Here is a 13,444-nt window from a genome sequence, read left to right on the forward strand (position 1 = left end):
CACTGATACAAATTGGAAAACAGCAGACAACATATGTGTGATTCACAAAAAAAACCACATCTGTCATGCAACATGCAAATTCATGTGAAACAGTTAAACCTTCCAATAGAGGGGGAATACATAAATCATAATGCATGTTTTAAGATGATCAGAACATAACCTAACAGAGACCTAACACTGGAAATAGCCTCATTGGAGTGGGATTGGCTGAGAGCTGTTTTTGCATAGTTGGGTTTTATTCATGTTTAAAATCATGTTTCATTTTTAGAAACACAACCTTTCCTTCTTTAATGGCATATTATTTCATGACTAGAAACAAGGAAACAGCATAAAGAAAATACAGAAATGAACATGGAGTGTATATACTCCTGCATATAATAAATATTTTTTAAAGTCTGAACCAGGACCTTTTCCTCCTTGTACTATATCTAGGTTCTTTTGGATTGGAAAAACTTTAAATTAAAGGTAAAACAAAATAGCTTAATTTCCCAAGACAGGTATGTGCTGCCTAGGGCTACAAACAACAAGAGCAAGATACTTTTGTGAGTCTTAGAAAGTCATAATAGAAAATTACAGAGTGCATAATTGAACATGTATATAGACTGTAATTTTGAATTATAATTTTGGAAGCCTTGCAAAACTGCATAAATTTATTACATTTTGTAACTTGTTCTTCCATGTGGTTGTGGGCAGCTTAATAATAATAATAATAATAAGTTTTATTTATAAACCGCTATTCCGTGTTGATCATAGCGGTGTACAGGTAAAAATTTCAATATCAAATACATTCCATGGGAATCTATAGATTTTTTTTTTAAAAAAGTACAGATATATTGTTAATAACATAATTCTGAGTAAAATTATCAAGAGATATTTTCACAAATCTAATAAACTTTTATTTCCTTTAGCTATTTTAGCATATATTTCCTTTTTTACTTGGTTTCTCTGATGAACAGTGAAAAGAATGAAGCTATAGCACATACACTATTTCTACTGGAATACACTAGGGAGGAATAAAGCCAGAGCTTGGAGGTAACAAGTTACAAGTACTATTGTTACCTGTAACTAGAGTATAACAAATGTTCATTTTAAAAGCAATGTAAGAAGCACAAACAAAACTATGTTTAATATCCATGGAATCAGTCAATTCTTTAAAGAACCAAAAAAGAGAGAGACACTCTTCAAAAGCAAGTCACTGGCAGAACAACTTAAAACAGCACGTTATGCATACATGTCTGAAAAAGAAGGCAGGACTTGGTAAAACAAACAAAAATGACATAGAAGGCGTATTTTTCCAGGGTGGTCCATTATGAAAATGTGTTAACCACATTAAAAGTGTAAGGTTATTGAAATGTGTAACTAATTTGAAGTTAATAAAAGGCAAGTCTGTCATTCACCTGAGCAGATGGTGGAAGAACCTTCTTGCATATCTGCTGATCTGGTCCCTGTATTCCAACACAGTTGTCTCAGCAAGAGGCCTTGTTGGCGCGTAGAAGGTTCCGAGGGTTGCCTCAAGCTGTGCTGTGGAGTTCAAACACAATAGCAGTGAAACAAGCGGCTCAACTTCACTCAAGAAACTGCTCATGTTTGCAGTCAGTCAGGTTTTTCAAGCACAGACAAAATGTGAACTCTTTTTGCTGGGCAGATAAAATAAAAACGTGACAGCTGCTATAAAAACAAACTTGTGTATAAGCAATCATTTGAGGCAGGTTTTATGATGAGGTGCAGCAACCACAAAAAAAGCTGTCAGAAGTTTATAAAAAAATCCTCTGCTTTCCAATTATTTGCAAGTAGTAACAACTCATCAACATGATAAAATTTGAAAAAGTTCTTCTCAGTAAATATTATCCCGCAGTATACATTTTGTGCTTGCTTATTAGAGAGAATTAAAAAAAAACCTTCATGTCACAGCCTCTCCATTGTGCCACAGGTCAACAGGTCCTGTGATGCCCCCTAAGGGAATGGGATATGCCTTAACACATATTTTACCACCCACTCCTACAAGGAGCACTGACAAGAGCAGGAGCATTTCTGCTTTCAGAATTTTTCAGATATATACCAGGGTGGCTTATGTTGTAACCAGACTAATATTGTCATGACAGTATGTAATTGCTGCTTTCCAAAGAATGTCTGCTTTAAGTACTTCCTAACCGGCAGCAATTTCTCCTTTGCGGCATTTAATAAATATAATGTGTAGCATGAATTTGGTCAGAAATATTTTAAGGTTTTGTATAGAAGCCTAGAGTTTTCTGTCTGCAGCTGCAGGGCATGTAGGATAGAACTTTAAAAGCAGAAAAGGTTTGTCCTGCTTCTGATAAAATACATTTTTTAAAACTACAAAACTTGCTTGGGTTCATAAAAGATTGTAAATCCCTGATCACACATATTTGCATCTATAAGGCTATCTTGGAGCATTTCTACACTGGATTTCCCCCCTACAATAGTAGCATTTGTTCTATGCTTGGAAATCTAGACTGCATTCTTTTCAAAATGTTTAATTTCTAAGCATTCCTCGCTGTTCTAAGGGGCCAATATGTAATGGTTGTTCAGCACTAGCAGCAGAAGCTTTAGAAGTCTACTGACATTGGGGTTTTGTATCTTCTGTTGAAGAGTGATTGGTAACTGTGTAATTCTTTCTGCCCATCCAGCCAAAATTTTACTACCCTTCTTCAGAGGGGGGATTGTCAAAAATTAATATTACTAGGTACACCAAGCTGTACATAGTAATAATTTGATTTTCAGAAAGAAACTGGCACTGGAAAAACTGATAAAAGACACATTGACCACATCATTAGCATGCTTTGAGCATTGGACTATGACTCTGGAAACCAGGGTTCAAATTCCCACTTGGCCATGGAAACCCACTGGGTGACCTTGGGCAAGTCATACTTTCTCAGCCTCAGAGGATGGCAATGACAAAACCTCTCTGAAGAATCTTGCCAAGAAAACCCTTTAAAGTCGCCATAACCTGGAAACAACTTGAAGGTACAAAACAACCACAACAACAACAGGGTAGTGTCCACTGTGTAAAAACTCACCCAAAATCTCCCTTTTGAATAATACAGTAATAATTTTAAAAAGTGAAGGAAATACCTCAAAAACTCTAAATTCAGAAACAAACCATTAGTGAGAGCAGGGAAACATGGATGTGAACATCGTTTTCCCTCCTTTGGCTGCACTGCTTTAAGAGAAAGCTTTAGGATTTTCCTTTCTTAAATGTCATTGGGGAACCCTGAACATTGTTGCTTCTTTTGGCCCCATACAGACAGGCTGCTTCGGGTCACTTTGGAGATATGCTGTTTAAATTATGCATGCATCCTAAGAGTCCGGAAGCTATACCAAAGCCACGCTCCATTCCTAAGGACTGTACAGGAATGCCTATAGAAACACTAATTATCCTATGTTGAAGCCTTGCAAATGATGCCCATAGGAAAGGAGAGTAGAACTGGTAGAATTCCCTCTCTTCCTTTAACTACAGATACAATTTGATTAAAGATACAGATGCTTCTTTCAAGATGGGCAATCGGAATTTTAGTTCATCAAAGTTTTGTTAAGTACTTTAATAGAGAGGATATGTATGACCTATAGATAAAAATCTCTCCAAGAACAAAGTTTGTTTGAACTAATCATTTCTGTATGTGCAATAATTATCCCTTAGCTTTAAGAAAAACAACAAATTATTTAATTGAGAAGACTTGATAGCCCTGAAGGCTCATATAGTTGAATGGTATGAGCATAAGAAACCTGTTAATAAATTGGATTTTGCAGTATCTTAATCTAAACTAAAATTTCAAGTTACATTACTGCACTACACTCTTATAGTGCTGCTATTCCACTGTTCCACGTTTTGGCTGCCTCCTGTTGCACTCTGGGATTTGCAGTTTAAGGAGGTGCATTTAGAATTCTAAGCCAGAGAGCTCTTAGGCCTCAATGAACTACAAAACCAAGAATGCAAAAGAAGGCAGCCAGAGCAGTAAATGTGGAATAGCAGCACTATAAGAGTATAGTGTGGTAATGTATAAGGTGCTTTTTTCCCCAAAAGCATTAAATCAATTTTCACTAACATTTAATGCAGTAGGTTATAATATATATAAGCCACACTCTTGCTGTTGCTGTTTTCCTTATAGCATGTTTTGCACCTCTCAAATGCTCCCGCCTACATGGAATACAAGTGCTAGCACCGTTATAGGCCCCATTCCCACTGGGCATATAAAGCGACGTATATCACTGCGAGTCTGGATTGGATCATGTTTCCGAGTCATATTCGAATCAGGTCCATTGTTCCCAATACAAAAGGGAGCAAATGGACTTGGTTTTTCTTGACCCATGTCCTTGTTCCCAATAATATTTCTCTGTTGTATTTTGACGTGGTTTTTTTTTTTTTTTTCCCCATTTCCATTGCCTTTCTGGAACCGTTTTTTAAAAAGCTGTCAATCAAGCACTTAGGCAATTAGACATCACAATGATGTCTAATCTCCCCATTCTTCTTCTTATCCCCCCTTCTTCTTCAAACCACCCCAATATGCAGCAGTCAGCCACCCTTTTTCTGTCTCAAAAAAGGAAACAAGGCTGGATTCAGGAGCCACATTCAGGGTTTTGGTTCTCTCTCTCTCTCCTTTCCGCTCACAAAAAGTTTTCGCCAGCCTCCCTTTCTCCATATCCCTTCTCCTCTTTCCCCCTCTGTCCAAAAAACCAAGTTTAACTTTCTTTTTTTTTTTTTTTAAAAAAATAAAGTTTTACACACTCAAATATTTATTATAATTAAACCCAGTTTAACTTTCTTCTTTAAAAAAAAGTTTTACACACCAGCGGGAAAAGGCTAAGCGAATGGGGGGAAATGGCGCTAGGAAGGCCAGGAAACAACAAAGCTGGTGACACCCCCGGGACAGCCTATTGAACATTGCTCCTCCCCCAATATGGACACCCTTGTTGTTCCCATTAATTTGCCGCAAATCCGACGTGGCAGCTGCAAAAAAACCCTCTGGAAAAGTGGTGTCAGGATAACTCGGGTCATCCACGACTGATTCGGGTTTTAGCTGGAGAAATTGATCAAAGTTGAATCGAACGTGGATTCAAATGGGAGCAAGGCTGGTCACTGGATGCTCCAGGACCAGCCATATAACACCTATATTGCAAGATCTACACTGGCTGCCTACCCGCTTCTGGGCACAATACAAGGTGTTGGTGATTACCTATAAAGCCCTAAATGGCTTGGGCCCAGGGTACTGGGAGGACCGCCTCTCCCCATATAATCCGCCCCGCACACTCAGATCGGGTGAGAAACGGTTATTGAGAGTTCCTAAATTTAGATACATCTCATCTCAGAGGGCTTTTTCCATCACAGCCCCACAGCTCTGGAACTCTTTGCCCAATGAGCTCCGCACTGTCACCTCCCTAGACGTGTTTAAGAGGAATTTGAAGACCTTCTTATTTCGCCAGGCTTTCCCCCATGAACATTAATTGTCATCTTAATCACCCTTCAATGATGTATATGGTTCAATCCAGCTATTGTATGGTTTTTAATTGGTTTTAATCTGTTGTTATTGTTGTTATATAGTTTGGTTTTAGTTCATATATGGTTTTTTTTTTAATTCTATGGGGGATGGGTTTGCACACTGTGGGATATTATTGTATTATTGTCTTTATTGTACTTCTATGTTGGAAACCGCTGTGATCTGTATAGGAATAGCAGCATACAAATAAATTATTATTATTATTATTATTATTATTATTATTAATTTTCCTTAAACAAGGATTGAACGTGAGTTCAAATGAGAATGATGTTCCTATAATCCAATTCTTGATTCGATTTATAGCCCAGTGGGAATGGGGCCATAGATTCATTAGATAGCCCAGCTTTATGTCGATGGCAGAAATGAAGATCTTAAAGATAATTGTCACATCATGCCAAATGAAAGGCTCTCCGAGGTCCTCTAATAAAAAGAAAACAATTTTCCATGACAGATTTGTTAGACATATATAGAATAAAGGATGGTGGGGGGGGGGACCACTTGTTTCTTATAAAGAAGAATTACCCAGATTGCATGTAGGGAGAGAGAAGTACAAAAGACAACTATATGTTTCTTATTACACGTACATATTTTAAAATGAAGTTCACAAAAAGTCTCCCTTCTGTCTTCCACTTTTCCACTGTGCATTTTCAGAAGTTTGCTAAGAGGAGATTTTGACTTTGTCTATTGCTCTAGTAGAGGTTATGGTAATCAACCTTGCCTCTCACATGGTAGTGCAGGGATTGCCTGCCTCAGTCTGATGGCCTGGGGGCAGGTTTGGGCAGCAAGCAATTTTTGTAAGATCTGCTCTTCCCCATATCCTCTAGCTGTCTAGCACACTTCCTTCTTCTCACAAAATGAAGAGCTTGGTACCCAGCTGCACCTGCATGCTGAGACATGGCACAAAGCTTTCCTGCTTTATCTAAATCCTGGGAATAGCTCAGTTCTAACACACACAGCTATTCATTGGAGAGTCATCCCAACAGGATCCAGCAGAGATGAGCCTGAGCCTTGAATTGATCTATTAATGTAAGGAGGTTTCAGATATCAGCGTAGGCAACGGGAGATAACAGTAAGATGGGGAAGCAGTCTAAGAGCATATACCAAGAAAGATGTGAAGTTGATGAAGGCTGCATTTCTTTTGTCATTTATCTTGGGGGGGGGGGGACCAAACAAACTGTAAAGTTTTAACCCTTATCTTAACAAAAAAGGACAGCCCTAATGGCTTTCTTGATTCACTAATACAGTAATGCTTTTTTGTTCTCTTTATCTCTCAATTGTGCACACACAAATTAATATTACTAAACAGAAAAATCCTTAACTACAGTTTCAGTTTAAATGATAGTTTAGTGCCCGTCACCCTTAACTCTCATGTGCTTGGACTAAACAACAACACCTGTGTGACTACTGAGTCAGTTGTGGGGTATTTCTGATTTCTTTGAGAATCCCAATATGTTAAATGTTAGGATCAGGACCAGATCTTAATATAACTTCTTTTGTTTTATTATGTATTATTTGTTTTATTTTGTTAAGCCCATGAGAATTATAGTATCCCTCCCAAATGGGACCAACCTACTGAAAACCAGAGTGTGTCACTTCTACTTCACTGTATCATGGTTCACTGAAAAATGGCAGGGGACATGTTTTAGCACTCATTTTTTTCCCTGTTTTGTAATCCGAGTTTTGCATTTTTTAAATCCTGGCTGTTTTTGGTTTGTAAAAATAAATGTATATAGCCAGTATCTGAAATTTGGGAAAGATGTTTACAACTTCCCAGGTGGCAATGCTGCAGAGCATCTACATTGCAAGTCTAAATGCAATAAAATGTTCTTTCTTGATACATGATGGTTAACCGAGACAACACTGGTTTATTTAATGATTTAATTTATACCCCACCTTTCTTCTTGTACAAGATTCAAGGTGGCTTGCAAGCAGTTAAAACAGGATACAGCTAAACAATTATTTGTACTGAAGTTAAAAATAAACAACAGTTTAGTTAAAAACACAAAGTTAGAACAATATAAAACACAATTAAAATATAGCACAACCCTATTACAACCTTTATCTACCACATAAATTATAAACCAAAGGATTGCCAGACAGAGATAAGAGCAAACCTCCTGCAAAAGGGAATTCTACTATCTGGGTACAATCATTGAAGAGACATTCTCTTGGGTTCTCACCAAACATGACTGTGATGAAAGAGAGAAAGCCTTCCCCAGAGGACCTTAAAACTCAGGCAAGCTCATGTAGCAAGATACAGTCTTTTAAATAGTCTGGACCCAAGCCATCTGGACCCACTGATATACACATCTTGAAAATACCTGTTTGTATACTAGTACTTGACTTCAACGGAAAGAGAAACATAATCCCAATCACAAAACTTTTTAAGTATAAAGTTATCTGTTTAAAGTACATGCTATTACCATCTTTAATTTAAATTAGAAATTAGAGAGACAACACAACCCACCTTCTCTTTCACCAGTCAGCTTTTGCCTAAGAAGGTAGTTTACTATGGCGCTAAGGCTTACAAAGCATTGTTGGCCCATTGTGTCCCAGTTCATGCCACCTAGGACATTAATTGCTTCATAAATCTCATCCTGATGAATATACTCCTGGATGATTTCCACAAGGCCAAGCTGACCTGTAGGGATGACACCTGTCACAGGAGAAAGACAAGACTGTAGACATCATAACTGTTTTCCAACAAAGATAAATGCTGAATGTCCTTGTTACATGAAGTGATATGTAAAACAGAGGATGTTTCAAGTACAAAGCTTTCTACAGCGCAGTGGTTAAATGCCTGTACTGCAGCCATTCACTCAAGACCACAAGGTTGCGAGTTCAAGACCAGCAAAAGGGCCCAAGCTCGACTTAGGCTTGCATCCTTCCGAGGTCGCTAAAATGAGTACCCAGACTGTTGGGGGCAAATTAGCTTACTTGCTGTTCACCGCTATGATCTTTGGAATAGCGGTATATAAATAAAACAAATTATTATTATAATTATTAACATTTATCTTTAGGTCCTTTTAGCCTAAAAAAACTACAGGTGGGCTTTATCATACAAGTGCTGGCTACTCAAACCTGATCCAGGTGATGGCCCAGTGTGTTCTGTTAAGTTGCTGCCACTGAGCTTAGAATCAAGCATAAGAGTCACTTGACACAACAAAATCAAGAAGTGTGTATCACAACAAATTCTGCTTCTTAAACCAATGAAATCAGCACCAGGTCTTCTTGCAACTGCACTAGTTGATACTCCTTGCCTCAGATATAACTCAGCAGAATTGTATAACGACATCTTAAAAATAATCCATTCTTACTGGACCAATAAAAATCCAGTGCAAATTTATGCTGGCCGTAAAAGAGATTGAAATGTTTCAATGGTATATAACTGCAGCAGTGTAGCCAAAAGGACTTGAACTGTCAAGACTGAACTGAATTTCAGGAATGAGTAGTATTATGGGAATTTTAAAAAAATCTTCTGAACATTCACATCAGTTTTTCTAATTAATTAATTAATTAATTATAGAGAGTAATTGAGTGCTTTTCTATTTTACAAAAATGCTAGAACCATACTAACGCTATGATTCTATGATTCTAATATTTGAATTTCTAAGGATTTATAGCAAGGGTAGATTACTTATGAGTTGAGTGTGCTACACAGTACAAAGTCTGTGTGGTAGTTTACATCTAGATGATAGTTTTCAGACAAAAAAACTTGTAAGGGAATGCTTGCTTTGCCTGGCCAACACTCTGGCTGTATTTTAAGGTAAACAGTAGGAGCGCCGCCTTTCCTAGGAGATGTTCAATAAGAACATGAAAACATTCTCTTACTCCAGTATTTATGTACCATCTGTTCTATGGGCATCTACTACATTCATTTGCTTCTCCTCTTCTATGTCCAAGAAAGGAGAAGAAGCAAAGAGATATTTAAAAGGAAAAGGATAACCCTTGGCAGATAAGAAAGAGAGGAATAATGAATAAAAAGTTGTGAGAGGAGGAAAATTATATAAGATGGTTGGTATTTTACTTCATTTATGGCCTATTTGCTTCATGCAACTCCTTACACTGGAAATCTGGAACCACCTGTCCTACATGGAAATGAGAAATTTACTACCAGGAAAGAATATGCCAAAGCAAAGAGGCCATGCCATCAGCCCTTGAAGAGAATGACCTGAGAAAAAGGTTAGTGAAGCCATTTCCACTGCTTGCTAGACTGTTTGAAGACTTCTGTGCCTTGATGAAAAGCAGAAAACATCCATTCAAGGAAATTTGTGCTGTCAATTCCTCAAATAATTTGTCAGTACAATTACTCATCAAAACATTCCACATTCACTGAAGATCCTTTGTCCTTGCTGGGCTATTTTGGGGCGTCTGTGATCCCTGTTAGGATGGGTGTGTGTGTGTTGTCTTACACTTTTCACTCATAATTCTCACATTATGTAATTTGGCTTACCCTCATTTGAATATGCATGGCACTAAGTTTGCAGTGTAAGAGTTTTTCTTGTAAATGAACTCTTTCCTTTTCTTGTCCTTTTTCCAAGGTTGAAAGCTGTGGGGCTCACTTTTCCAAGGACTACTGGGCTAAAATGTAAGAGTGGTGTGACTTTTTCCTATCACGGAACCAAGTGTAATGCTCCAAATCACTGTTTCCTTTATCACTCAGAAAACACATTTCAAGGCTGAATTTTGCTGGGGCCGAACTCCTTGTTGAAGGATTGGGATGGATAACCTCAGGGCTGGCTCATCCATATAAGCAAACTAGGCAGCCGCCTAGGGCAGCAAAATTTAGGAGCAATTTGGCGACCTTTTTTTAAGGTAAATTTTTTTGTGTAATTAAACAATATTAAAGTGAAAACTCATTACAGAAAGCGATGTGAAAGCAAGCTTCTGTATGACGGTTTCTTTGTACAATGGCCAAAACATAAATGTGTGCCCCCCGTGTCCGTGGTAGGGTTTTTAATTGGCTTTTTGACTAATTCTCAATACTATGAGGAGAGATTGGAACCTAAGTTTTATGTCATGTTTAACTTTAACAAACAAAACAGCAGAAATCAAGAGGTGAAAATAATTATGAGGGGCGACAGGGGGTGTCAAAAAATATGTCTCGCCTAGGGTGGCCAAATACTTAGAGCCAATCTTGGATAACCTCTATGCTGAGGTGGCTGTAAGGGATAGTGGAAGACCAACAGCTTTATCGCAGCATAGAAACAAGTGTGATGGCACTAACCCCTTATCATTCTAGATGTGTGTTGGTGCCTTTGAGTCCCCTGTGACAATACATTATTACTGTATTCACTTTTATTACTGTAATGCATTGTTTCAATGTACTTAGATTTTTAACAAGCGAGGAAAATGGGGAAAATGCCAGATCAAATTGGTTTTGCCAATGGTGACTATGCACTCGAGCTCACCTGCCTCAGGTGGGCATCTGATTCCTGTATTAAATCAAGTAGAAAGTATTAAGAGGGAAACTATCCTACAGCTATATTACATGTAGATTTTGGAATTTAAAAATATTTATATTTTATCTTTTAATACTCTTTAACCAATGAATGAGGTGGAGCTAGGACAAGCTCTCAAGCATAAAACCAATTTAATGGAAATCTATACAACAAAACCTTAATATATAATAACTTTTAACCATGGAGGTCACTATCTTCCCATTTGGGTGCTTGACTTCTCTTGGGTGGTGCATTTCCAAGTGACCTACTTTGGTAAGAGAGGTGACAGCCAACTCATTGCCTAATTGATTTAGGAACAGTGCCCTGGGAGACAGTCCAATTAAGTTTACAAGCTTGCAATTAGCAGAAAGGCCTCTAAATCCCTCTGCCGAGAGTCTGTTTGTTTCAGTAAGAACACAAATGTGCTGGAGATAGGAAAGGAAAAGCTGTGCTTTCTGGAAAGCTGTTGTGAGTAGAAGTCACAAGGGAGAACTAAAGAAAAGCAAGGTAGATGTAGGCAGAGTGCCTTCTGTTTGACAGGTAACTGGGTAATTTAGAGCCATTTAAAAATAGACATGCAAGGAATACATCAAAGAACTGCTTTAATTAGCATTCCATGTAGATCTCTACAGTTGTTAAAATGCACTACTGGACAAGATGGAACTCATTTGTCTCACAGTAATGACAACCGAGAAACTTTTTTTTTCCTGTTTAAGACATTTTCTGGATAACAAAAACAATTTCTAAACAATGAAAAGACGACTAAATCTTCAGATATGTTTGGTTGGTAACAATATTGCTAATTTGAAATTAGAGTGCGTTTAACTACAGTTGTTTTACTAATTTTGACATGGGTAGAAAAATTAAAATTCCATAACTTCTTCTGCTAATATAAATAACTATTTTTTGCTAATAGTAAAATTGTTCCTCTATAAGATACATAGATTATATTTAGTCCAATAGACATATGGTCCAACACAACTAAGAATGCTTTTAGTATCTTAATGTTTGTATTTTGAAAACGTTTTCTGTGTATTCCACTTGTGAATTTATTCTCCTTAAAAAAATAGAGAACACCTTTCTGTTGATCCAGTGCAAGTTATTACTAGAGCAGTTATTTACAGACTAGAACTACTTCTGCCATGAATTAATTTATGATCTTACCAGTTTTAAAATGAAGCACTCCAATAGGTCCTTTGCTAAATCTCAATAACAGAAGATTGTGGAATTCAGCATCACCTGTGGTTTCATATGAAACTTGAGAGACAGCCCACTGAATCTGGGAAAGACTGCTTGATACATTAAAACGTCCAACAAATTGTAGAGTTGATTTGGGGGAAAGGTCTTCAGCTAAAAACTGCATTTTAATTGGAGACAGTGCCATGTCAAACAGCTGTAGCTCCCCTTGTGAGCTACCAATCAGGACTATAGATCCACTGGGGTGGCAGCACATTAAAGTGGGCAGTAGCTCTGCTTGTGCTAACAAAGTTAGTTGACGATAGTCCTCATACAGAACAATGGAAGAATCTTCACATCCCAGAATAAGTTTGTCTTCTGTAATGTTCCTGCAGCAGCTGATAGCCTTTGATATTAGTGGTATTTTAGTGACTGCCACACACTGAACTTTACTCCTAACACATTCATAGATGCAGCTGTCAGCCATAGGCTCTTGATCTGCACTGAAAGAATGTTCTACTGTACGAATCTGATAAGGCTGAGATGAACTAAAGGTGACATCAAGTGGATCCCCAGATGTACGTATGTAACTCACAACCTGAAAAAAACCAAGCCAGATTATTTTTTTTTATAAATCACTTGGTTCAATTTTCAGTAGGCTGAAATAATACATTGTTAATAAATTCAGTTTAATAATCAATTTATATTCAGAAGGGGATAACTAAATAATTGAAATAAACAGAACATTTTATTGCCTTCCAACCCTTTATAGCATTTGATTTACATTAGGTGTGCACAATATTCTTAACTATTAAACACTAATGTCACAAAAGGTTTAACCTAATGACAATACTTTCAACTAAAGAGTGACCACTACCAGTCCAAGAAATCATCAATTCAATAACTTTCCTCCTAGAGTCTGTAAGCTATTTCAAATTTATTCTCTCTTTTGGAAAGAATCATTAATCAAACTATAGACTATAGCCAATCAGAAGGGGCCAGTCTTTCACCCTCATTGTGGTTCCCATGCTCTCCAAAAAACTGGTATGAAAGGGTAGGGGTTCCTCTGGAGCTACTTTTTGTTGGTACTAAGGGTGATACATATGAGCAATCTTATTACACAGTCTGAATTGCAAAGCGTTCATGGTGTGTCCTTTAAATCTTCATTATTAAACTGGATAGCAGAGGAAGCTGCTATGCAGTCAGAAGCCTATGTTTTGAGACACTAAACATAGTATACACATCATTTCTCTTTCATGCCAGTTCTGTAGCCAGGATACAAATGTTATTTCAGTGGGCCCTTGTTATCCACTG

The 13,444-nt window shown here is 37.5% G+C and overlaps 1 protein-coding gene across 4 annotated transcripts in view; it reads right to left on the minus strand.

The window, feature by feature from the left end:
- The window catches only part of LOC121924095 (WD repeat containing planar cell polarity effector), a 195,982-nt gene that overhangs the window by 91,453 nt on the left and 91,085 nt on the right, over positions 1-13,444 (minus strand). For all 4 annotated transcript variants that reach the window (XM_042455221.1, XM_042455203.1, XM_042455212.1 and 1 more), the window contains 3 exons: positions 12,119-12,728; positions 7,981-8,169; positions 1,398-1,521 (listed from right to left, as the gene is read on the minus strand). In XM_042455221.1, the coding sequence (XP_042311155.1) occupies positions 1,398-1,521; positions 7,981-8,169; positions 12,119-12,728 (923 nt within the window). The remainder of the gene's footprint in view (positions 1-1,397; positions 1,522-7,980; positions 8,170-12,118; positions 12,729-13,444) is intronic.

This window comes from Sceloporus undulatus, chromosome 1 (genome assembly GCF_019175285.1).
Source record: "Sceloporus undulatus isolate JIND9_A2432 ecotype Alabama chromosome 1, SceUnd_v1.1, whole genome shotgun sequence".
NCBI classification, from domain to species: domain Eukaryota; kingdom Metazoa; phylum Chordata; class Lepidosauria; order Squamata; family Phrynosomatidae; genus Sceloporus; species Sceloporus undulatus.